This window comes from Adiantum capillus-veneris, chromosome 6, assembly GCF_014529385.1.
Source record: "Adiantum capillus-veneris isolate H3 chromosome 6, ASM1452938v2, whole genome shotgun sequence".
NCBI classification, from domain to species: domain Eukaryota; kingdom Viridiplantae; phylum Streptophyta; class Polypodiopsida; order Polypodiales; family Pteridaceae; genus Adiantum; species Adiantum capillus-veneris.
Window position 1 is genome coordinate 104,214,122 of NC_140936.1, and position 22,823 is coordinate 104,236,944.

General features: G+C 46.3%; 2 protein-coding genes across 2 annotated transcripts; one reads left to right on the forward strand and one right to left on the reverse strand.

Moving 5' to 3' along the window:
- Positions 1 to 7,423: 7,423 nt before the first annotated feature.
- Positions 7,424 to 10,292, reverse strand: LOC147456013 (putative pentatricopeptide repeat-containing protein At3g01580). Its single transcript, XM_086514597.1, has one exon. It carries the CDS (start codon positions 10,161 to 10,163, stop codon positions 7,812 to 7,814), a length of 2,352 nt encoding a protein of 783 aa, XP_086370723.1. The 5' UTR covers positions 10,164 to 10,292; the 3' UTR covers positions 7,424 to 7,811.
- A 720-nt stretch (positions 10,293 to 11,012) lies between these two features.
- Positions 11,013 to 14,926, forward strand: LOC147456014 (uncharacterized). The gene is made up of 3 exons (XM_086513792.1): positions 11,013 to 14,135; positions 14,329 to 14,748; positions 14,861 to 14,926. Exons 1-3 carry the CDS (start codon positions 11,013 to 11,015, stop codon positions 14,924 to 14,926), a joined length of 3,609 nt encoding a protein of 1,202 aa, XP_086369918.1.
- The last annotated feature ends 7,897 nt before the right edge of the window (positions 14,927 to 22,823 follow it).

Here is a 22,823-nt window from a genome sequence, read left to right on the forward strand (position 1 = left end):
TTTGGGGTTGCAGATCTGCTACTTGCTTTAGATGCTAATCCTGGACCCTTGCCTGCCTTCCTTGCAGTGGCTTTTGTTCTAGCCATCTCACTGTACACCAAAAGAAGAGTCTCAATCCCCTTCTCTCTTTCTATGACTCTCTCTCTCTCTCTCTCTCTCTCTCTCTCTCTCTCTCTCTCTCTCTCCTTTCTATAGCTTAGCATATATAAATAGAGAGAGAGAGAGAGAGTCCGCATTACTAAAGGCGCGCGCGGAGCACGTTTTCACCTCAACAAGCACCTCCGCGCGCCGTTAGTATAGGGTAAAATAATACACACATACTCTCTCTCTCTCTCTCTCTCTCTCTCTCTCTCTCTGGTCAATGCACAGTACTAACGGCGCGCATAGAGACATGCACTACAGGTATGCCTCTCTACGCGCGCCTTTGGTATAGAGAGAGAGAGAGAGAGAGAGAGAGAGAGAGAGAGAGAGAGAGTATGTGTGTGTGTGTGTGTCTGTGTGTGTGTGTGTGTGTGTGTGTGTGTGTGTCTGGGTGTGTGTGTGTGGTGTGTGTCTGTGAGTGTGTGGGTGTGTGGGTGTGTATATGTGTGTCTGTGTGTGTGTGTGTTTGTATTTTAAAGATGTGTGTCTGTGTGTTTGTAAGTGTGTGTGTGTGTGTGTGTGTGTGTGTTTGTGAGTGTGTGTGTGTGGGTGACAGAAACAGAGATAGAGAGATAGAGGCAAAGGCAAACCTTCGTTATGTCGATGGGTGGGCTTGCTGTCGGAGACGCAGACGACGGCTCTTGCACTCTCTCTCTCTCTCTCTCTCTCTCTCTCTCTCTCTCTCTCTCTCTTTCTCTTGACTGCTTTATATGGCGTACAAAAAGTATACGGTCTCAATAATGACCACACGTGCGACAGCATGCAAATATACTATAATTTATAGTGACACGTGGGGCGCCGCCATGTATATCCATTATAAGTGTGATTTTGAGAGAGAGAAAGAGAGAGAACAATAGAGAGAGAGAGAGAGCCAGAGAAAGAGAGAGACAGAGAGAGAGAGAGAGAGAGAGAGAGAGAGAGAGAGAGTCTTAGAGAGACAGAGAGAGAGAAAGAGTGATCAAAGTGTCACAGAGATAGAGAGAGGGAGAGACACAGATTGAGAGAGAGATAGAGAGAGGGAGTCCTTACTCTCAGAGAGAGAGAGAGAGAGGGAGGGAGAAAGACAGAGTCAGCTTGACACACAAAAAAGCAATGGAGGAGACACCTCTCTTTGAGTTCCTGCAAACCCCACCAGAAAAAGGTGATCTCTCTCTCTTTCTCTCTCTATTTCCAACAGTTGGTACAAATTGTGTGTGTGTGTGTGTGTGTGTGTGTGTGTGTGACTGTTGTTCAACACACACACCTCAATACCCATACTTCCATAGACAGAGACACAGACACACATACACACAGACACACACAGAGATATATATACATTGTCTCTTTTCCTACCCTCTCTGTACACATTACTAACGGCGCGCATAGCCAACCAAATATTGGCTCCAGCTCTCTCCGCGCGCCGTTAGTATTGTTATGACTCTCTCAGTTGTACTTAAGGCGCGCGGAGAGAGTTGCAAAACGCACTTTTCCTTCCTCGCGCGCCTTTAGTCAAATAGAAAAATACAAAGAGAGAGAGAGAGAGAGAGAGAGAGAGAGAGAGAGAGGCTGTGTGTATTTTTTTAGTGTTCTTTGGAGAGAGAGAGAGAGAGAGAGAGAGAGAGAGAGAGAGAGAGAGAGAGAGACTAGGTGTGTTTTTGTTTGTGCTTTGGTGAGAGACAGATATATATATTTATTTATTTATTTATATTTATATATTTATTTATATATATATTATATCTATCAGGAGAGAGAGAGAGAGAGAGATCATGATGGTTTGGTTTTGGCAGAGTTGTCATGTTTCCTGATGGTTTTGACTTGTCATGTTTCTTGATGAATAGGATTAAGGTCCAGTAGGCAGAAGAGGCTGAAACCAGATCCAGAGATTGTGCCAGGATTTCAACCCTTGCAGGCTCAGTTGCTTAATGTATCTGCCAAAAGAACTGTTGACTTTTGTCAGGACTTATCTGAAGAAAAGTCGATTGGTGAAGATCAATCAGAGAGGTCACCAAGGCAAGAGGATCCCTCACCCTACAAGGGTGTGGTGCCCTGTAGAGTACTTCTGAAGAAAAATACAAGAAAGAGGAATATAGACTTCTCAGATGATGCAGATGTGCTAGAAAGTAGTCCCTGTGCAACTAAATGTAAAGACAAAGAGGATGTGTCTTCTCTGGAAGACCCAGCTGCAACTGATGAGAGGCTGTTTGATTTTGCAGCATCTTGTGGTGCTGGGGACAAGTATGATCTAGTTCATTCTATGTTTAATCCAAAGTTTGACATTGAAGACCTGTTAGCTCAGCACAGTAATTTCTTGCAGTCCTACAGAGATAAGTTTGAAGTGATGGTGCAGGTAGGAAGGGTTGTTCTGCCTACTATGACTCTTGTGCATTTAAATGATTGTGGTGGAAAGGGACAGGGAGTGAATAAGTATAGGGAATTACCACCCTCTTGCCGACATTCAGCCTGCCCTTTGCATCAAAAAGAATGCAAACTCATTCAGGAAGCCTTTGGCTTTATGATTTACCTGAACAGCCTGTTTGGATTCCTCATGCAGAATCCTGATGAGGTGTTAGAGGAGCAGGATGCAGCACCAGATGAGGAATGCGAGGGGACAACTCATATGCAAGAAGTCGAGGACGTTGAAGACACAGTCGACCTTGAGGTTGAGGCAATTGAAGTACAAAGAAATAAGATGCTTTCTGTGAAAACCACAGAAATCAAACTTCCATTGGATGTCAGTAACTTCACTGAGAAGCATGCTCAGATGATGTTGCCTGCTGTGCCTGACTTCAGGATTGGAGACAGGACCTATATCTTCTTACATGATGTGCAAAGTGTGTTTTATTTAAGGGAGGATTTCTCCCTAGCTATTATTTCCAGAGTCCAAGAGGAGAGGAGTGGATTTGTTTCAGAGGATAGTAGTGATGATGAGGCAATGGAAACATCCAGCAATCCAATGGAATGCCTTCGAAGATGTTTTGAGAAAGCTGAAAAATACAAGGAGACACTACCTGATGAAGCCACCTTCCAAGCAATAAGACAAAGCCTAAGACCATCGAAAAGTAACAAAGAAGTGGAGGATTGGTTTAACCATTCAGGTCAGGGGTCAACTACATCTGTAGACCTGTGGCAAGAAAACCTATTTCTGCAGGATGAGAGCTTCATGGTAACTCTCTCTCTCTCTCTCTCTCTCTCTCTCTCTCTCTCTCTCTCTCTCTCTCTCTTTGTGTCATTTCTGACATTGTATGTGCAGTCTTGGATTGCTGACAAGGATGACTTCCTTCAGCGCCGGACAAGAGAGTATCGAGGAAGAGATGCGGCCCTAGCACAGTACCTTTCAAAGCTTTGCGAGTCGCCGATAGTAGTTTTTCACAATTCCATGTCACAAGAGGGTTCAATAGCAACTTACACATTCAAGACACTATCACGCTTCTTGGGTGGACCGGTGCTACCCAAAAGTGCAGATAAAGTCATTCTTGTGGACAAAGTGTTTGCTAGAGATTGTTTTGGTTACTGCCCAAGCTATACAGGTGGTCGGGCAGCATATTACTACACCTACACAGCAATGGCACTAGCTCTTGGTAGACAAAACCCAGATGAACTTTTAGAGTATGGCAAACATCTCATGATTCGTTACAAGGGTGACGTGCCAAAAAACAAAATTGAACCTGCAAAATCTTGATACACTTCGAGTAGCAATTGTATAAGATCATGTATTACATAAATTTTGTACAATGTCATCCACTCAGAGTATCTTTCTCCACTTGTGATTCACATACACCATTGTCTCTCTCCACCTTCGTTGACTTTCACGAGCTCCGGAGTTGTTGTATGCCATTGATCTTTTAGCTTTTTGTTGTTGTAAATGTCTGATGGCTTGTGCTGTTGCTGAATTTGCCAAGACTTCTTTTGCCTGCATTCGATGAATGATTCTACGATAGAACCATTCAAATAGTTCTCTCAAACTGTTAGCCTTGATTCGAGAGCCACCATGTCGTGTGTGCCTGAAATAAGCATTTCTCGCCATGTAATGAGACTTTTCCATCCCTTGGGTATTCCATATTGCCGGGTTCCCATACTTCTGTATAAAATATGGCAAATGATTGAAGATGATGTGCTGGATATGAAAACAGATTAGTTAGAATGTTTTACAGTCACATATTTGCACATAAGAGAGAAAGAAATACATTATAATACCATGTAGTGAGTAATCTGGGTGTCTGTCCATGCTGTCTTGAATGATTTTTTCAGAAGGTTGAGATTTTCCTTGAACTTGTTCATATCACCTTGTGACCAGTCATCTTTGTCGCACATCAAAAATAGGATGTCTATTGATCGCCAAAGCTCAGCCTTCGCGTTACGAGTAGTTGGTTCGTGGTCTTTGACTGCAATATGTAGCTTTTTCCAGCTCTGATACTCTACCTTGCTAACATAAGATGTGTTATATATTTTTCCATGTTTTGTTAGCTTTGGATCTCTTGTACCTTGGGGCTTAGATAAAAACCTCCGTGCCTTCACCCCACCGATGGATGGTTTGCATGGGACATCCTTCTCAGCAGTTGATCTCTTTTCATCCCGCTGGATTTTCACATTGCCACCATGAAGCCCCATATCCGACAGTACCATTTCTAAGCACTGCAGGGCTACTTGTCGTTCTGCGGAGTTCTTAATCTTCCAAGCAAACCCAATGTATAAGTAGACCAATTTCTCCACAATTCTACAAAGGGCATGCATTGTACAAATGTGGACATTCACAAGTGGTATTTTCAAAACGGGTCGAAAAGCAGGATCCTCAATGTGACGTGTTGGAGCTTTTCTCCACCACTTTGGGTCCATGACCTTTGCAGGCTCCATGCAGAACAAACACGGTGACTTTGCCATTGCACCAATTCCACAATTATACATGCACTTTAATGTTTTAAGGTCACCTGCAAGATGCCACTGAACTTGAAAGTCTCCCCTTCCATCTATACGTAGTACCTCTCCCTGGTTAGTCTGTCGATCAATCACCTCCGGAATATTAGTTCGATGGAACACCCAATATAGAATCTCATGATCTTCTTTCTTTACCTGCAACACAAAATAAATGAGACTTAAGTAGATCTGAACATTTGAGCTTACTTGAGAATATCGCTTACCTCAAACGCACCAAGCCACCATATGTTAGATTCTGATTGAACACTAAAATATAAAGGATCATCACTGGGACACTTTGAGAGGGCTCTATTCATTAAAGTAATAGTAACACGCTCTAGCTTTTTCTCTTTAACAGCTCACACTCATCCAGTTTTAACACAAAATGTAATAGCCCACGTGACTCTTCAAATGTGATGTTGTAAAACTCCACCATTCTCTTCTGTAGTATCCGCAGGTCCATAAAAATATTGTTGAACTCATCATATGCCATGTTCGCTCCATGGCCACTGTAAGTTGCTTTAATATGAAAGGGCTGTCCAAGATAGTCTCCCTGTGCCTCGTTAAGCTGAAGCCTCTCTTTCCAAACACTTGAGACTGATGGTAGAAGTTTGGATTTTATACCCTTCCTAACAAAGATGGATGAGACAGACTTTTGGATAGCCGAATATCCTCTTTTGCTTACACCAAGTGAATCAAGTGTGCCTTGTATCTCTTTTGCAAGCACTGAGTTCTCTGAAATAAAGCGGTCCACTACATTTCTTTGTAGAACCTTAAACTTCTTGTCATGTACTATATCTGCTGCCAGGCTTCTACTTATAAGTGGCTTCAATCTCTTTCCTATATTGGCTTTGGGGTCAATGTTTTCCTTGTCAGGATAGATTGAATCTCTACATGAAGACAATGCATAAGTAAATAACAGAAAATTTGCTTCACTAACACTATTTAGGCACATGAAAACAATGCATAACAAGAAAAAACAAAAAGATTACTTAACTAAAACAATATAGCCAACCAAGAAGCATCACCTTAATGCTCGGATTCTTTTCTTGAGACCTCCTGATGCAACCTGCAATGTTTCAAGATTGCGCAATTTCTTCTTTCGGATACGACCACCCAAGATGGTGTCCTTCATTTGACAACTTCGCACCTTTCCTTTCAGTTCTTGTACCTCTGTTTTATGTTGCAAAATGGTAACCTGATCTGTAGAATGTAAATGTGAAAGGCGAACAATCTCACATTGTTGAGCTTGGAGAATGCTCTTGTAAGTTTCAGCTTCTCTTGTAAGTGATTTACAATAACCCAGAAGGCCCTTTTCTCCATCACCAACAAAGGTCAATAAGCTTGTAGGATTGACAAACGGTGGAAACACATTAGTTATTGGATTCTTAGAGTAGAGAGAGCCTCTCGTCCAGATATCTATGTGTTTAGCTCCTTGAGCTCTGAACGTGTTTATGGAGGCGGGAGGTATATGTGTGTTTGTTTTACTGCGCTTAATCAATGGTTGGTACTCATTGTCCAAATCAATGTGAAGGTGATATTTGGCTCGTTTCTGGGTAACATTTGTGCCATTTGAAGAGTGCGCCATTAGCCAAATGTGCAGGTTTAATGGAAAGTGAATAGCGACTGCGGATTCGTCCCTCCATGTTAGCTTCATTCCTTCCGTATTGACGTTGTTCATTCAATGCAACTGAAAAGAGGATTATCCCTCAATCACTACGAACGAATGTTCAGAAGAGTAAAGAATCTACTTAAAGTACACTTTTTGAAGTTTTACTATGAAAGACCCAGCTCTTTTATTTGCTATTTTTTTTAGAGAGAGAGTGCAAAAAATACATTTTCTTAAAAGGCCCTCCAAATGACCTCCGAAATTTCTTAATGGGACATATAAATAAGTCTAGTACATTTTTCAAGGCATTGAGAAGCTCTCCTCCCACAACACTACCTCATAAGTTGCTTTGATTGTATAATTTGCTCCAAATAGCCAAGGCCAACTAACACTAGAGTGTTTTCTAATCTTGAATAAGTTGGTGTCCTTCCAATGGCAATGGCAATGTCAATTAGTCTGTAAAGCTTCTCAGGACTCCTGCAGTGGTCGATGTAGCATTGCTTCTTCCTCTTATGGCATTCCACTCTTCTCTTTTCGAGAAGAAAAATTTAGTTATATGGTCCACATACATTCTATGGGCCCCCTTAATCAGTCAACATTGATATTGAAGATAACCTGCACAGAAATTATTATTTTATTTTAAATCCTTGTCAGTTGACTGTAGACCTTCAAGCCTGTTGAGCAAAACACTATTAGTGTCAGAAAAGCAAAGTAACCTGGTAATGATGAACAAAAAGCAGGCAGTAACCACTCACATTGCAGAGCTCGCGAAAAAGCACGCTCTCGACTGAAAGCTGGCCCGGTATTGATGCTAACTTGTTAGGTCGCATCTTAGGGCACATTTAGCCTGCTCATCTCCTATAATACGCTTTTCCACCCAAGGATTTCAAGCCCATACCACTCCGCCCTCGTGCTGTTCACAGTGCGCATCACAGAGACTGCAAGAAGTGCTTCTGCGCCGACCGTAACTGATAGCTGATTGGTCCTACGAACTGTCGTCCACCCCTTGGCTGGCTCAAGCCGGCCAGAACAAGAAATTGGCTGCTTGTGCGTAGCTTAACATGCCACGACATTATGGCTTTGCTTTGAACTTGTACAGTGTGAACTGCGAACCCTTGGGCAGCTCAATCGGTTGGCCTATGTACAACTTGCTCACACCTCACTTACTGTTTTACTCCCAGACTGTGGTTGCAGCATACAAATTTGCACAGTCAATGTATGAAGCAGCATTATGAGGGTCTATGTCGAGCAAAGTTTCCCCACAACGTAAGCCCCGATCACCATCTCCATGGAACCTGCAGGCCCCAAGCAAGCTTGCCAATGCTGACATGGCTGGTGCAAAGGGAATAAGCTCAAGTAGTCTCTCAGCTGCTCCTAGCTGGCCTGCCCGACCATAAAGGTCAATTAGACAAGCAAAATGTTCCTCTCCAGGACACAAGCAATGCCTTTTTATGCAGAAAATGAAGAGTCGCAAACCCTGGTCAATGAGGCCCCCATGACTGCATGATGTAAGAACACACAGAAAAATAGCTTCATTGGCTTTAAGTTCCAATGCTTCCATTTGGTTAAAAATATCCAGTGCAGTCATTGCTTGCCCATTCAAAGCACAAGCTGATATTACAGCACTCCAAGAAACTGAATCTGGTTTATGATTGCTCCAAAAGAGACCTACAGCCTCAGGTGCATTCCCACACTTTCCATACATATTGATAAGAGCATTCACAACCACCTCATCATCGTCATATCCATTCTCAGCAATGGCAGCATGCAACTCTTTTCCCTCTTCAAGAGCTGTGAGACTTGAGCATCCATCCAAAGTGCAAACAAAGGTAACACTGTTTGGCTCCACACCCTGCGCCAGCATTTGGTAAAAAAGATTCAAAGCCTCTCTACCATGCTCAGTGTGTGCGCATGCTGCTATTCCTGATGTCCAAGAAATAACATCCTTGTGAGTACTGTTATTAAATATGTACATAGCGTCATGATAACATCCCACCTTATCATGCAAGTTGACAAGTGCTGTTTGAAGATTAGAATTATGCTCAAAATTCCGAAAAATTAAGAAGGTATGGAGAATGTGCACCTCCGTGGCTGTGCTACATGCATCTAGGACACTAACTAGAGTTACATCATTAGGCTTAATGCCCATAGTCTGCATCTCAGAAAAGAGATTCAGCGCCTCTTTTCCATGGCCATTTTGGGTAGCAGCAGAAATTATTGTGCTCCATGTAATCACATTTTTCGGAGTCGTTTTAGTGAAAACAAGTCTTGCATGAGAAAGACATTTGCATTTGCCATAGAAATTGATGAGGGCATTCCCCAAGGAAACTACTGATGCATAACCCCTTTCAACAAGAGATGCATGTATTTCTTGGCCAGCCACCACATCTGTTAGGCCGGTACAAGCATCAAGCACATGAAGAAATGTCACTTCATCTGGCTTGATATCTTCACATTGCATCTGGTGAAAAACTTGTAGTACCTCCTTGTAACAGCTTGCTTTTGCATACGCTCCCATCAAAGAGCTCCACGTTACCATGTTCCGCCCATCAACCCTGTTAAACACACTCTTTGCATCTAGCAAGCTTCCACATTTTCCATACTTGTTGACAAGGGCATTAGCCACAGGTAAATTCTGTTCGTATGCACAATCAACAATAATTGTATGAACCAATTGGCCATCCTCTGCTTTACCCAAAGTCGCACAAGCATCTAAAACAGAGATGCACGTGATATGATTGGGCATTAAGCTATAGTGAAACATGTTCCAGAACAATTGTAGTGCATCCATTGGCCTCCCATTTTGAGTGCATTGGGCAATCAATGCACTCCATGTAACAAGGTCCCGCACATACATCTTTGAGAACGTACTCTTTGCATCAAGCACATCATTACACCTTCCATACATGGTAATTAGAGTGTTGCCAATAATTGTGTTTTGCTCATAGCAGAACATGACTACAAGGCAATGTATGACAAGCCCAGTAAGCAAATCAGAGCAGGCATCAAGAATGCAGACGAAAGTGACCGCAGATGGTGCAGGACCATCCACTTGCATCTTTGTGAAAAGATTCATGGCATTCTGGCTATGCCTATGTCTTGCATACACTCCAATCATTGCATTCCAAGCAAAAATATCTGGGATACAAATGGAGAAGAAAGCTTTCTGTGCCTTAGCCACCTCGCCATTGTGGCCAAGAGCTCTGATGAGAATAGTCCATGAGACGTGTGTAGGGTGCAGGATTGCGTCAAAGCTCTTCTGGGCGTCGTGTGGATACCCACAAAGGCCATACATTTGGACCAGAGAATCAGAAAGAAAAGTGGGGAGGAGAGCGCCATACCTGATGAAAAGGAGAGAGTGGATGCGTCTGCCTTCATTTACGGCTCTGTTCTTGCCAAACTCTTTCAAGGCTTCAGCAAAGTGTGCTGCATCGTGCTGATGGGTGCTTCCATCGCTACTGCTTGCCTTTCTGAAGAAGGAATCGGGGTAGAGATCTGGTTGCCCAGCTAAGCCTCTTCTCATTCAGACATCCACCCTTCCTTCTCACTATACGCCGCCCGCTTTAGTCCTGAGGCCCGCTCTTGCGAGCAAGCAGCTCTGGACTATAAGGGAAGTATGTGCCACTTCCCCCAACTTTCCAGCCCCGTTTTTCAGTGATTGCTCGCGTCCCTTGTATTCGGCACTTTCTTATGATATTGATCATTCGTTCGCGTCCCTCATTCTCGTGTCCCTCTTGCGTTCAGTTTTCAAGTTGCGTTCTTGTATGTACGTTTGCTTGCCTGCAGGTCCCGTTTGCATCGTAGGTGAGCCGACGCGGCCCCGTTTCAGCGACGCCCCGAACGAGGGCGTCACACTTGGTATCAGAGCTTCGGCTCGAGTCTCCGCCGACCCGACGTCGGCCCACGGCCCGTGGTTGTCACCACGTTTTCGGCCCGTTCTGCCTCGTTTTTCCACGTTTGCTCCGCGTTCTCGGCCCGTGTGGCCCCGTTTTGACCCGTTTCACCGCGTTCCTTACGTGATTGCTCCGTTTTGCCCCGTTCAGCGCGTTTTTCTCCACGTTCTTCACAGTTTTTCACCGTTTTGCCTCGTTTGACCCGCGTTTCGCCCCGTTTTCACCGCGTTCTTCGCATTCGTGTCCCGTTTTGCCCCGTTTTGCTCCGTTTTTCAGCGTTTTACCTCGTTTTGCCCCGTCTTACACCGTTTGGGACCGGTTTTCACCGTTTTTGAGCAGTTTTTCGCAGTTTTCACCATTTTGGACCCAGTTTCGCACTGTTTCATAGTTTTTCAACGTTTTCAAGCCGTGTGCGCACAGTTTGTCAGTTTTCGACATTTTTGAGTGTTTCTTTTCATTTCGGCCACAAAAATACAGGAATGGCTGGAGATCAAGAATATGATGACGGCTACAGAACCGAGCCTGATCTAAATAAGAAGAAGAAGAAAGAAACGAAGACAAGACAGGATGCACAAGACATAGTAGAAAGAAGACTCGAGGCCCGCATCATGGCCTCCGTGGAACAACAAATCAGCCTGATGTCGGCTAACTTGGGGGAATTGATTCAAACACAGCTAGGCCAACGGTACGAAGACCAACCAGGTCCCAGCAATGTCAACACGCGACGTAACACCCAAAGACGGACACGACCCGAAGACGAAGATGATCAGGATGATCGAAGTGAAAGACGCTACTACAGCCCGGACCGACATCTAGAAGACGAAAACCGACTAGGAAAATTCAAACCCAGTCCCCCAGAGAAATACAAAGGCAACCGCTCCTCACTGGCACTCAACAAGTGGTTCAGCGAGGTAGAAGACATGCAGTGGAACAGCATAGGCAGACGCAGATATGTGCAAGTGGCCAAAACCTTTCTGGCCGACGACGCCTATGTCTGGTTCCTCACTGAACAGCAATTTAAGCACTGGGAGGACTGGGAGGATCTACAAAAAGACATGCTAAGCTACTTTGTCCCAGAAAATGAGGGCAACAAAGTCAGGGATTCGTGGCGCGATCTACACCAAGACGGCCCCATATCAGACTACATTGTCAAGTACCGGCGACTCATGCTCCAACTCCCATTGATGCACGCAGCAGACAGGCTGCATGGGTTCCTGTACGGCCTTAAGCATTGGGCCCGCCGAGAGGTAGAGAAACAGAGTCCCAACACCTGGGAATTGGCCGCCAACATGGCAGAAAAGCTCCGTGACAAAAACACCATACCAGGTTTGCCTCCAAACAACCGTCCCAACAATTTTGCACCCAACCACTGGCCTAACCCACCCGTCGGACAAGGTCGCGGATTTGTACAGAATAACAGAAGTAATGTTACCCGCCCCCCACCGCCCCATCTCCACCCGGGACTAGGCCGCGGAAATGGCGCCTTAGTCCCACGCAGCGTTTTTGCAAGCAACCCCTACAATCACACACCCCACAGTTTTGCCTCCCAGAACTACAACGGCAATAATAACAACCTGTCTCCTGACTGCGTGTGGTGCAACGACTGCAAGAAGCATCATGGTCCCTACTACGCTTGTGTACGCACACGCGATTACGCCTCAACATCATATGGCAGAGCCAACACCATACAAATCGAAGAACCACCCTCCCCCCCCCAAAGAAGAATCGAAGAAACGGCTGACGCTAGGGCTGACCAACAACTTCGGATTGGAGCCGTAGCCCTCCACCCTCAATGCATGGCAGCATCAATCACGGACATTCAGAACTTGTATGTCCAGACAACGATCGGGACCCAACAACAATGGATCATGGTAGACTCAGGCGCTACCCACAATTTCCTGTCCCCTCAGTGCGCTGATCGCCTGGGCCTACGCCTCACCACTGTCAATGAAACGACCGTCAAATTTGCCCAAGGAAAGGATAACAACGTAAAGGCAGCACGTCAAGTCAGGGTCGAGATGGGTGAATTCACTTGCCGCCTTGACTTCATAGTGGTCCCAATGGACGACTTTGAGGCCATCATTGGTCTGTCCTTCAACGACAAATATCTCATTGCCCTCCTCGGCATGAAGGTGGATCAGCTACTGCTGAATAATCAAGGCAAAGCAGTGACAGTGCAAGGCGCCAGACTCACAACGCAGCAAGCATTCACCCGTCAGGCGCATACACAAACCAAAGTCCCACCCATCAACCGCCAAGACCCTGCACAGTTAGCAGCGATGAAAGGAAAACAGAAGCTCCCAGAATACTCGTCCCCCAAACTCAACCTCATGAGTGCAAAGCAGGCAGAGAGGGCTCTCAAGAAAGGAGCTCAGGTGCATCTCTGCATCATGCAAGCAAAGGAGCAACCCACAGCAAGGCTCAACTCCATCACCATCGCGCAAGCCAAAGTGGGCGACCCCTCCCTTACCCCCATCCTCCAGAAGTACAAGGATGTCATGCCCCCAGAACTCCCCCCCGGTCTACCTCCCCCTCGGCAAATTCAACATGAGATTGACCTCATCCCAGGAAGCACACCCCCGGCAAAGGCCCCCTACCGCATGAACGACACCGAGCTCAAAGAGCTCAAGAAGCAACTCCAAGAGTTAGAAGACCAAGGGTTCATCCGACCAAGCAGCTCCCCTTTTGGCGCCCCAGTCTTGTTCGTTAAGAAGAAAGACGGTTCGATGCGACTCTGCGTGGATTACCGGGCCCTGAACAAGATCACAATCAAGAACAGGTACCCAGTCCCCCTCATGGAAGATCTGCTGGACAGACTACAGGGTGCCCAATACTTTACTCGCATCGACCTCCGATCGGGCTACCACCAAGTCCGCATCGCCTCTAAAGACATCCCGAAGACTGCCTTCCGCACGCGCTATGGCTCCTGGGAATGGATGGTCCTGGGGTTCGGTCTCACTGGCGGCCTTGGCACATTTTGCAGAATCATACATGACAGTTTCCGGGACATGATAGATGATTTCCTCATCACATACATTGATGACCTCCTGATTTACAGCAAGACCCTAGAAGAGCACCAAAAGCATGTGGCCGCCGTACTCCAACGCCTCCGCGAACACCAACTCTATGCCAAGCTGGAGAAGTGTGAGTTTGCTGTGCAGAAAATCGAGTTCTTGGGCTTCATCGTCACATCCGAAGGCATTATGGTGGACCCTAAGAAAGTTGACGCTGTCATCAAGTGGGCCCCACCGACATCCATCAAAGAAGTCCGAGAGTTCGTGGGTTTCTGTCAGTACACCCGCCGCTTCATCCGCGACTTCAGCAAGATTGCGGCGCCACTGACAGAGATAACCAAAGGCCACAAACCCTTTCAGTGGACCGCTAAAGAAGAAGAAGCCTTTGAGGACCTGAAGATAGCCATGTGCAGTACCCCTGTCCTGCGACTACCCGACTTCACCAAACCTTTTGAAGTCCACACCGATGCCTCAGATGGTGCTATTGGTGGTGTCCTCATGCAAGAACATCAACCCATCGCCTACGAGTCCCACAAGTTCACAGACGTGGAGACCAGATGGACCACCCATGAGAAGGAAATGCTCGCTGTCGTCCACTGCCTCCGAAAGTGGCGACACTATGTCCAAGACAAACACACCAAGGTATACACTGACAACATCTCCCTCAAGTACTTCCAGACACAACCCAAACTCACCCCCAAGCAAGCCAGATGGCAAGATACTCTCGCAGAATACGACATAGACATCATACACAAACCGGGTACTACAAATGTCATGCCAGATGCCCTCAGCCGAATGCCCACCAGCAACCAGCACTTTACGCCAACGGATCCTCGACGCACAAAAAGCTGATCCTGCTGTCCTCCGCATGCTCAATGACCACATCTCTGGGAGAGCGGCAGTGGGTCTTTTTGAAGTCAAAGATAACCTCTTCTACGCACATGGAAAAATCTACATTCCCAATGACCCAGAGTTAAAGAAAGACCTCATGTGGGAGGCTCATGACTGCAAGCTAGCTGGACATGGGGGCCAGAAGAGGTCTTATGACAAACTCCATCAACACTACATGTGGCCAAAAATGAAGGACGACGTAATCGACTACGTGCGTACCTGCCCAACCTGCCAACTAGTCAAAGCTCAAAGAGTCAAGCCTGCTGGCCTCCTCCACCCAATGCCAACACCCTCCCGGCCTTGGGACATGGTAAGTATGGACTTCATCGTCGACCTCCCCCCCTCCCACGGCCACACCACCATCATCGTGGTCGTCGACTACTTCACCAAGCAGGCTCACTTTATACCGGCCAAGCCTCCAGTCACAGCCTATCAAGTCGCCAAACACTTTTTCGCCAAAGTATTCAAATACCACGGCCTCCCCTTAGCCATAGTTTCTGATCGCGACACCCGCTTCCTCAGCGACCTCTGGCGCGAGCTCTTCAAGCTGCTAGGAACCCAACTCCGCTTCTCCTCCGCCTACCACCCAGAAACCGATGGCCAAACCGAAAGAGTCAACCAAGGCATTGAAGACTACATCCGCAACTACGTCAAAGCAGATCAAAAGGACTGGTCCGAATACATGGACATCATGGAATTTCACTACAACAACTCCATCCATAGCAGCACTGGCTACACCCCCTTCGAACTCTCCACAGGTAAAGAAGTCATCACCCCTCTTGCACTGGCAACCGGCGACGTGCATGCCCAGGACCTGGAATGTGAAGAGTTTTTGCAGCAATGGCAAACACGCATGCAACGCGCAAAGAAGAGTCTCGAGCAAAGCAAGGTACGCATAGCCAAATACGCCAACCAAAAGAGAAGACCGGCCGAGCTGTTCCAAGAAGGTGACTTGGTATTGGTAAGCTCCCAAAATATCAACCTCCCTCAAGGCCTCTCCCCGAAGTTCAACCACCGATTCTACGGGCCATACAAGGTGCTCAAGAGCTACAACGACATCACCTACAAGCTGGAGCTACCCCCACAAATCAACATCCACAACGCTTTCCATGTAAGTCTCCTCAAGAGGTTTGCACCGGATAGCACCTATGGTCGGAATGTCCCCAAATATGTAAAGGATGGCCCGCCCAATGAGCCGGAGGCCATCCTAAAGTCGCGCTTTGGGCGCCGGGGACAACTATTCTATGTCAAGTGGCGCAACCGACCCATGACGGAATGCACTTGGGTACCTGAAGAAATCATGCTCCGTCTCGGACGACCCCTTGTGCTCCGATTCTACAACATGCCCACTGAAGAGGAGGACATCGATCAACATGACACCACATAGAATAGTCCTCACCCCCCTTGTAAATAGCAACACCCTAGGTAGCTAGACATTTTGGAACAACAACAAACTCTCATCTTTGTAAATATCCACCCCTCAACCTCGGCAACAAATTTTGTATCGGCACGCCTCAAAACCCCGGCTTGACGTGGGCGTCAAGCTCTCTCAACCCGGGGGAGTATATAAGGGAAGTATGTGCCACTTCCCCCAACTTTCCAGCCCCGTTTTTCAGTGATTGCTCGCGTCCCTTGTATTCGGCACTTTCTTATGATATTGATCATTCGTTCGCGTCCCTCATTCTCGTGTCCCTCTTGCGTTCAGTTTTCAAGTTGCGTTCTTGTATGTGCGTTTGCTTGCCTGCAGGTCCCGTTTGCATCGCAGGTGAGCCGACGCGGCCCCGTTTCAGCGACGCCCCGAACGAGGGCGTCACATGGACAAACAAGGTTGCATGCTGCCTTGTGAGTATTTGCCACCAAGTGACCCTTTAGGACTACAAATTTATTAAGCCAGTATGCACACTTGCCGCAATCTTGGAAGCAGGTCAAATTGAGCGGTATCTTGGCAGATGCCTTGTGAAAAATGAAAGCAAAAGATCGTGGCAGCTGGGGTGATGACTGAGGTGGCGGCGCGCGGAGATGTAGCCACCAGGTGGCCCGTGAGGTGGCATGCATGGGCTATCAAGCGCGGCAGTTGCGCTCAGGCGACAGGGGACGGACATCTGCAGGAGGGTTTTGAGTGTCTCGATTCAGAGCGCGACATAGGCTTGCCATCGTCCGAATGGGTGTGTGTGTGTGTGTGTTTGTGTAAGAGAGGGAGAGGCAGAGAGACACGAGCGGCAGGGGTATATGCAGTGCAGGCGAGTTCACACAGGCAAGTATGGTGGAGACGTCTGCATGGGGTCTGAGGCTGCACGTTCTGTGTCTCGAGGGTGATCTACAGGGTGGGTGGCGCATGTAGCATGCATTGTAAGTGGAGGTTTGCTTCTCTGTATTTCGTGATGGCCACAGGAGAAGTGAGTTTGGAGTACAGCCAAAGTCGAGCAGAATACTATAGCACACGGATCATGGTGAAGGCGCACGCAGTAGAGTACAGAGATGGGGGGCAGTGGCTCTTCTGTCGGCACAGAATGCACAGGGGACAGGAGAGACGGCGTGAGGGGCGATGCGCTGTGGGAACCACCGAATCACGGACTTTTGCTTTTGCAAGTCAGATACCAAAACGAATCTGTTCCGTCAATTAATTAATGGAACGTAACATGGACCGAGTAGTAGGGGGTACCAGCTGGCGAATAATCGGGAAAAAGAGACGAATCTGACATGATACCGGCAAGAAATGAAAAGGAAAACGTTTCGCACAGGCAGGAAAAGAAAAGCTGCGATGGCGGGTGTGTGCACGACGGTTGACGCAATCGGGCAGAGTAGTTGCATGGTGGAGGGACATTAAGAGCGTCGCAACAAAGGAGGAGGAGGAGTAAGGAAGGGAGGGGGATTATGAGGGAACGAGGTCTAATTGACACCCTCAATTTTTAGAGGGGATCTACGGTTGAAAATTGGCGTCGCTTGTCGGCGAAAATCACAACCTTTGATTCCAGATGTGAACTTGATGTAAACTAGATGTAAACTCGATGTAAACTCGGACAAATGTGAACTAGTTGTGAACTTGCATGTAAACTAGATGTGAACTCTGCAAAGTTTGTGAACTATAGTATTGTGGTGTAAACTCGATGTGAACCCGAGGTAAACTTGATGTGAACTAAGATCGCGACAAGCCAGATCTACACAATATGATGCTACAGTTCTACATGCTTATCAAAACGCGTGTAATAGCGTAGTGGTAACGCATTGGTCTTGGGACGGGGAGGTTGTGAGGCTAATCCTACCCAACTTATTTTTTCCTCTCAATGAATCGACGGCCCACGATCAACAATGATCTGGGACCGTAGATCCCCTCTAAAAATTGAGGGTGTCAAATAGAGACATGTAGGGGGGGGGGGGGGGGATTTTTTTTTAAATGGAAGGACATGTTGCGGACACCATAGGCGTGTGTCTAGATGACTTAACTCACCTCATTATGTGTCGAATGAAAATAGTGAGGGTGATGATTCAAATCCTACACTTGCCTTTTGTGAGGGTAAGAGAAAGGGGGAGAGAGAAATTCCTAGAATCTTGAAGTGGGAGCCTGGGAGGAATCTCACTAATGATTGAATAAAATATGAAGGTGTAAAATAAAAAAAAGAGAGGAATATGAGCTCATACCCGCTGCTTGGTAGGAAATGAAAAGAGAATTGTTGAGTGCAACCAGCAAAGGGAAGCAGCGATGGCGGGTGCTTGCACTATAGTTGGCCCACTTGGGCAGAGCAGCAGGGATTTGATCACTGGACTAGGACAGATGGCTGCTCGTAAGGCGCATCGCGGGGGGGGTCTTTTGAGGGCTGGGTCGCGCCCAGTGTTAACAGGGGTAGACCGCCATGGAATCTCCCAAAAATAGCCCTCTTCCTACCTTCTCGTAGCCCTGCTATCAGTCCATTACCCCCTTGTTTTTTTGAAGGATTACGCTATTTCTCAGCTGAGAATCGATGCAACTTAAATCGTGGAGGTGAAACGCTGTTGGGGGATATGTGTTTGAAACGTGAGCCGGGTAGGCGCCACGTCTCTGATTGTGAGAGGTGTGAAAGAGAGAGAATAGCAGACACCAAAAGATCTGGCAATACCATAATCATCAATTAATTGACTAACGCTTTGAGTACAACTTAATCCTTAGCCAAGGCGAGCTGTTAACAGCACCGTCACCTGGATCATCTGCTAACTAGAAGTTTAAGCTCCCGTTTATAGGATTAACCGGGCCGTTAACGACACCGGACTTAACAGAATGTTTAATCAATCTTCGGACTGATGTCGGTGATGAAGATTCTCTTATACCACTTTAATTGCTTCAACTGCCCCGTGGATTCTACAAGCTTCAATTCTGCTCACTCCCTCAATCATCAAGCTTCACTTGTTATCAATTATCCTGCAACTTCTTGTTTTGTGCGCTTTGCACTGCCTTATTTGCCGTTCTTTAGTTTTAACTTCCTCCTGCTCTTAAATTACTATTCGAAGCTTTAACCCTTGCTTGGCCGCTACATTTGCTTTGGCATGCCTTGTGCTTTCCTCTTCCGAGCTCATGTCACCTTCATGCAACATCTTCAAGGTCACTCCTTCTCAAGCACCCGGATCCCCTTCTTTTCTTGCTCACCTTATCTTGCCGACCAAGCCTTGCTCCGTCTTCTTTGCCAAGACGACTCCTCCTTAATGCTTCATGCCCTCTCAAGCTTCTCAAGGGCCGAGAGAGAGAGAGAGAGAGAGAGCTATGGCTTTTATTTGTTTCCCAAGCATGAGAGAAAGAGATCCGCTCTTGCTTCTCCAACATGAGAGTGGTGACTTTCACCTTGTAACGGAAAACAAGAAAGAGCGCGGGAGAGAGCCCTCAATTCCCTACTTCTTGCCCTTCTCCTTGCTATGCCAAATTTCTCCCTTCCTTCTGTTGAACTAAGCCGAGGTCGAGGAGAGAGAGAGAGAGAGAGAGAGAGAGAGAGAGAGAGAGAGAGAGAGAGAGAAAACCTTCACTTTCTTTGGTAGCGGAGGACAAGAGAAGAAGGAGAGTTTTGCCTCCCTTCCAAGCTCCCTGGTCTCGGCTCCTTCCTCTCCGCTCTCCTTCTCCCATATCCCCTGCCTAAACAAAGATGAGAGAGAGAAAGCTTCCCTGTCATAAAATCTAATATCTAACCAACCCAAATGATTTTCTCATATTAAATTGATCACTTAATGTGGGAGAATAAACGGGAACAAGTGTTAAGATATAGATATGTGCTTATAGATTTATCGCAACACGGGGCCAATAGTAAAGGGGCCCAAATGGAAGATGGTCTATCAAGAGCAAGGTTAACCAATGGAGCATAAGACCTTAGGGTTAGCTTCATTGAAGACCTCCAATAATGTGTGTAAAAGTCCTTTGACCTTAGGTAAGCTAGGGCTGAGCTTGAGGTGGGAACCTGGCCCAAGCTCGAGGTGATTGACCTGCTTGAGGTGCTTGTCGTGCTTGAGGTGTTTGTCCTGCTTGAGGTGCTTGATTAAGGTGCTTGAGGTGCTTGACTTACTCCATGCTTGAGGTGCTTGAGGTGCCTTGACATGCTTGCCTGAGATGCTTGTGGGAATACCCCCCCTAGTCCAAGTGCTTTGTCATGCTTGATGACTAAGGTGCTTGAGCTCCTAAAGTCAAAAGCATCCCTACAAGAGGGGGGGCGATCCCTTTTCCTAGGGATTAGAGAGAGAACACACACTCACACTCACAAGGGAAGCCCCAGCTTGAAGAGGCAGCAAGGACACATGTCAGGTCCCTACCCATGTTACCTTCATGTGTTGCTTGAAGCCTATTGGCTAGGCTTCAAAGGGGTCCAATGATAAATTAATTGAATTATCTAATTGTTTTTGCATTTATCAAGTCCTCTCTCTCAAAAGGGAAAGGGGGACACTTGTCCCAAGGCTACCCATGTTGCTTGTAATGGCTCCTGCTTGTGATTGGCTAGGCCTGGAGGGGTCCAATGAGCTTCAAGCGTGAGCTACAAGGAGGGGTCGACCCAAGCAAGCTAGGGGGGTGCTTAGGGGGTATACTCACCCACACACACTCACAAACACTCTCAGTGTGTGCTATGCAAAGTGGAAGAGCTCCCTCTCCAAGCAAGTAGAGGTTGAGAGCCTACACCAACACTCTTGGCTATGGAGTGCAAATCCAACCAAGAGCCATGCTTCAATGCTTAAGCTTGCCATCTCCTTCTTCTTCATTACTATGCTATTATGTATGCTAGCAACAAGAGTATGATAAGTGAGGAACTAATTCTTTCTCCTACGAAATGTTTCTTCTTCCTCTTCCCTACCCTCATTCCCTGCTAGCTCTCTCCACCTTCGAAGGTGTTTGAGGTCTTGGGACTGAGGCTTGGGATAGTTAAAGCTTTCTCCAAGTTTATGTTATGTTTGTGATGCATGAAGCCTTCCATCTTCATGGCATCACCTAGGTCACAAGGAACACAAAGACTGTATTGTAACAAGTCTCTCTTTATGGGAGAAATCATAATACAAATGCCTATTGGAGGGGGGACCGGCTCCACATAAATCCGGTCCTCAATTGTTGTCATGTTCTCTAAAATCTCTCTCTTGCAAAAGTATTGTCTATGCCTGGTTAACTAATTGCTATGATTATGTTGCTATCTTCAATTATGTCAACCCGCTATGCTCACAAAATCATTTCTTGAAAGTACTCTCATTAAATTCCGCTACTCCCAAATTGAATAGGCAAATTCCATTACATTGGTATCAGAGCATTTGGTTTCTCTTTTCTTGGTTAAGAAGAGAGGTCCTTAAGTAGCCTATAAATGTTTGATGTTGTTAATTATAATAGAGTAAGTGGAACTGGGATCTAATATCGGTTTTGTTAAGCCCACTATGTGGGGGATGGTGCACACCTCGGGAGCTTTGGACTTAATAATGGAGTCTTTTTAGACTTGCGTACGGCTTTACCATTATTGAGCCATAAGAAGTCCGAAAGGAGCTAGCCCTTGGCAACTCTGCTATGTTAGACCTACTCCTCTACTCTCTATAATTAACCACTTTGAGCCGTGGGTGTAGATACTTAAGAGCCGATTTTCAAAGGCTAAGAGGAGTGGCAACTAAGGTTTTGTATTGCCAAAGCATACACTAAGTATAAACATAAATTTTGTTAACATGGCTTACAATAATCAAGAGAGTAGAATGAACATTGATAGCTTTGATTTTGCACATGAAGGTGCTAATGATGATGCTCCCATGTTTGTGAATTATCTCGTCACTAGGTTGCAACAAGCTATGGGCAACCTTGTTTTGCAAGCCGAAGTTACTCAACAACTTCGTGCTTATGGAATTTCCCTTCCTCTCCCAGAAGAGAGAGAGCTTAGGAGGCCTCTTGAAGAGACCCCCAAAAGAAGACTCTCTCCCATTCGAGAGGAGGAATCCAAAGAGAAAGAAAGCAATGACAGTCTAAGTTCTTCTGAAGATGTGGCTCCACGAAGACGGCGGTCTAGACGATTGCCTACTCCTCCCAAGAGGAAAAGAGCAACCTATAGTCCTTCTCCTCATCACTCTGAAAGGCAAGATAGGAAACAAAGGAAGAAAAGGGCTAGGAAGAGGTCACCCTCTTCTCCTTCTTCTTCACCTTCCTCCTCTTCCGATGAAAGTTATGGCTATTCTCCTAGAGAATACAAGAGGGGAGGACATCGCAAATCATTTCCTGCATGGCGAAGGTCACAAAAGCTAAAGAAGTTCAAGGAGGGAGAAAGAGTATCTCTTTTCTCACCTATGATGGCACCTTTGGTGCTACCGACAAAGTGTTGGCCTTCATCCAACAATTTGATGCGGCCTTTGGGGACGAGGGCTTCACAGAGTCCTCCAAGCTACGCCATGTAGCTATGCACTTCCAAAAATCAGCTCGTCAATGGTGGGCTAGCCTTCGTGGCAATGGAGAAGCCCCAAAGACATGGAAAACTCTACGAGTTTCCATCATGAAGCAATTTCTTCCAAGTGATACTAAAGATAAAGTTCTTACCGAATGGCGCGGCTTGAAGCTTCTCTCTCATGAGTCTATCAACAAGTATGTAGACAAGTTTTGGGATTTACATCTCAAAGCTACTGTCTTTCAAAAGATAGACTTTGCCGAAAAAAGACAGCAATTCTGTGCGGGATTACCTGAAGAGATGGCCGAATACATCAACTCTCAACGTAATGTCAAGCCCATGGAAAACAAAGATAAAAATGATGCAAAGGGGAAATCCAATGCTCAAAATAATTCCCAAGGCACTTCCAACAACAACAACAACAACAATCGGTCCAAGGAGAAGGGAGTTTACAAAGGTAAAAACAAACTCTCTCCTGAAGAGCTTGAAGCTTTTCTCAAGGACCATAAGTGTTTCAAGTGTGGAGAGCAAGGACATGGCT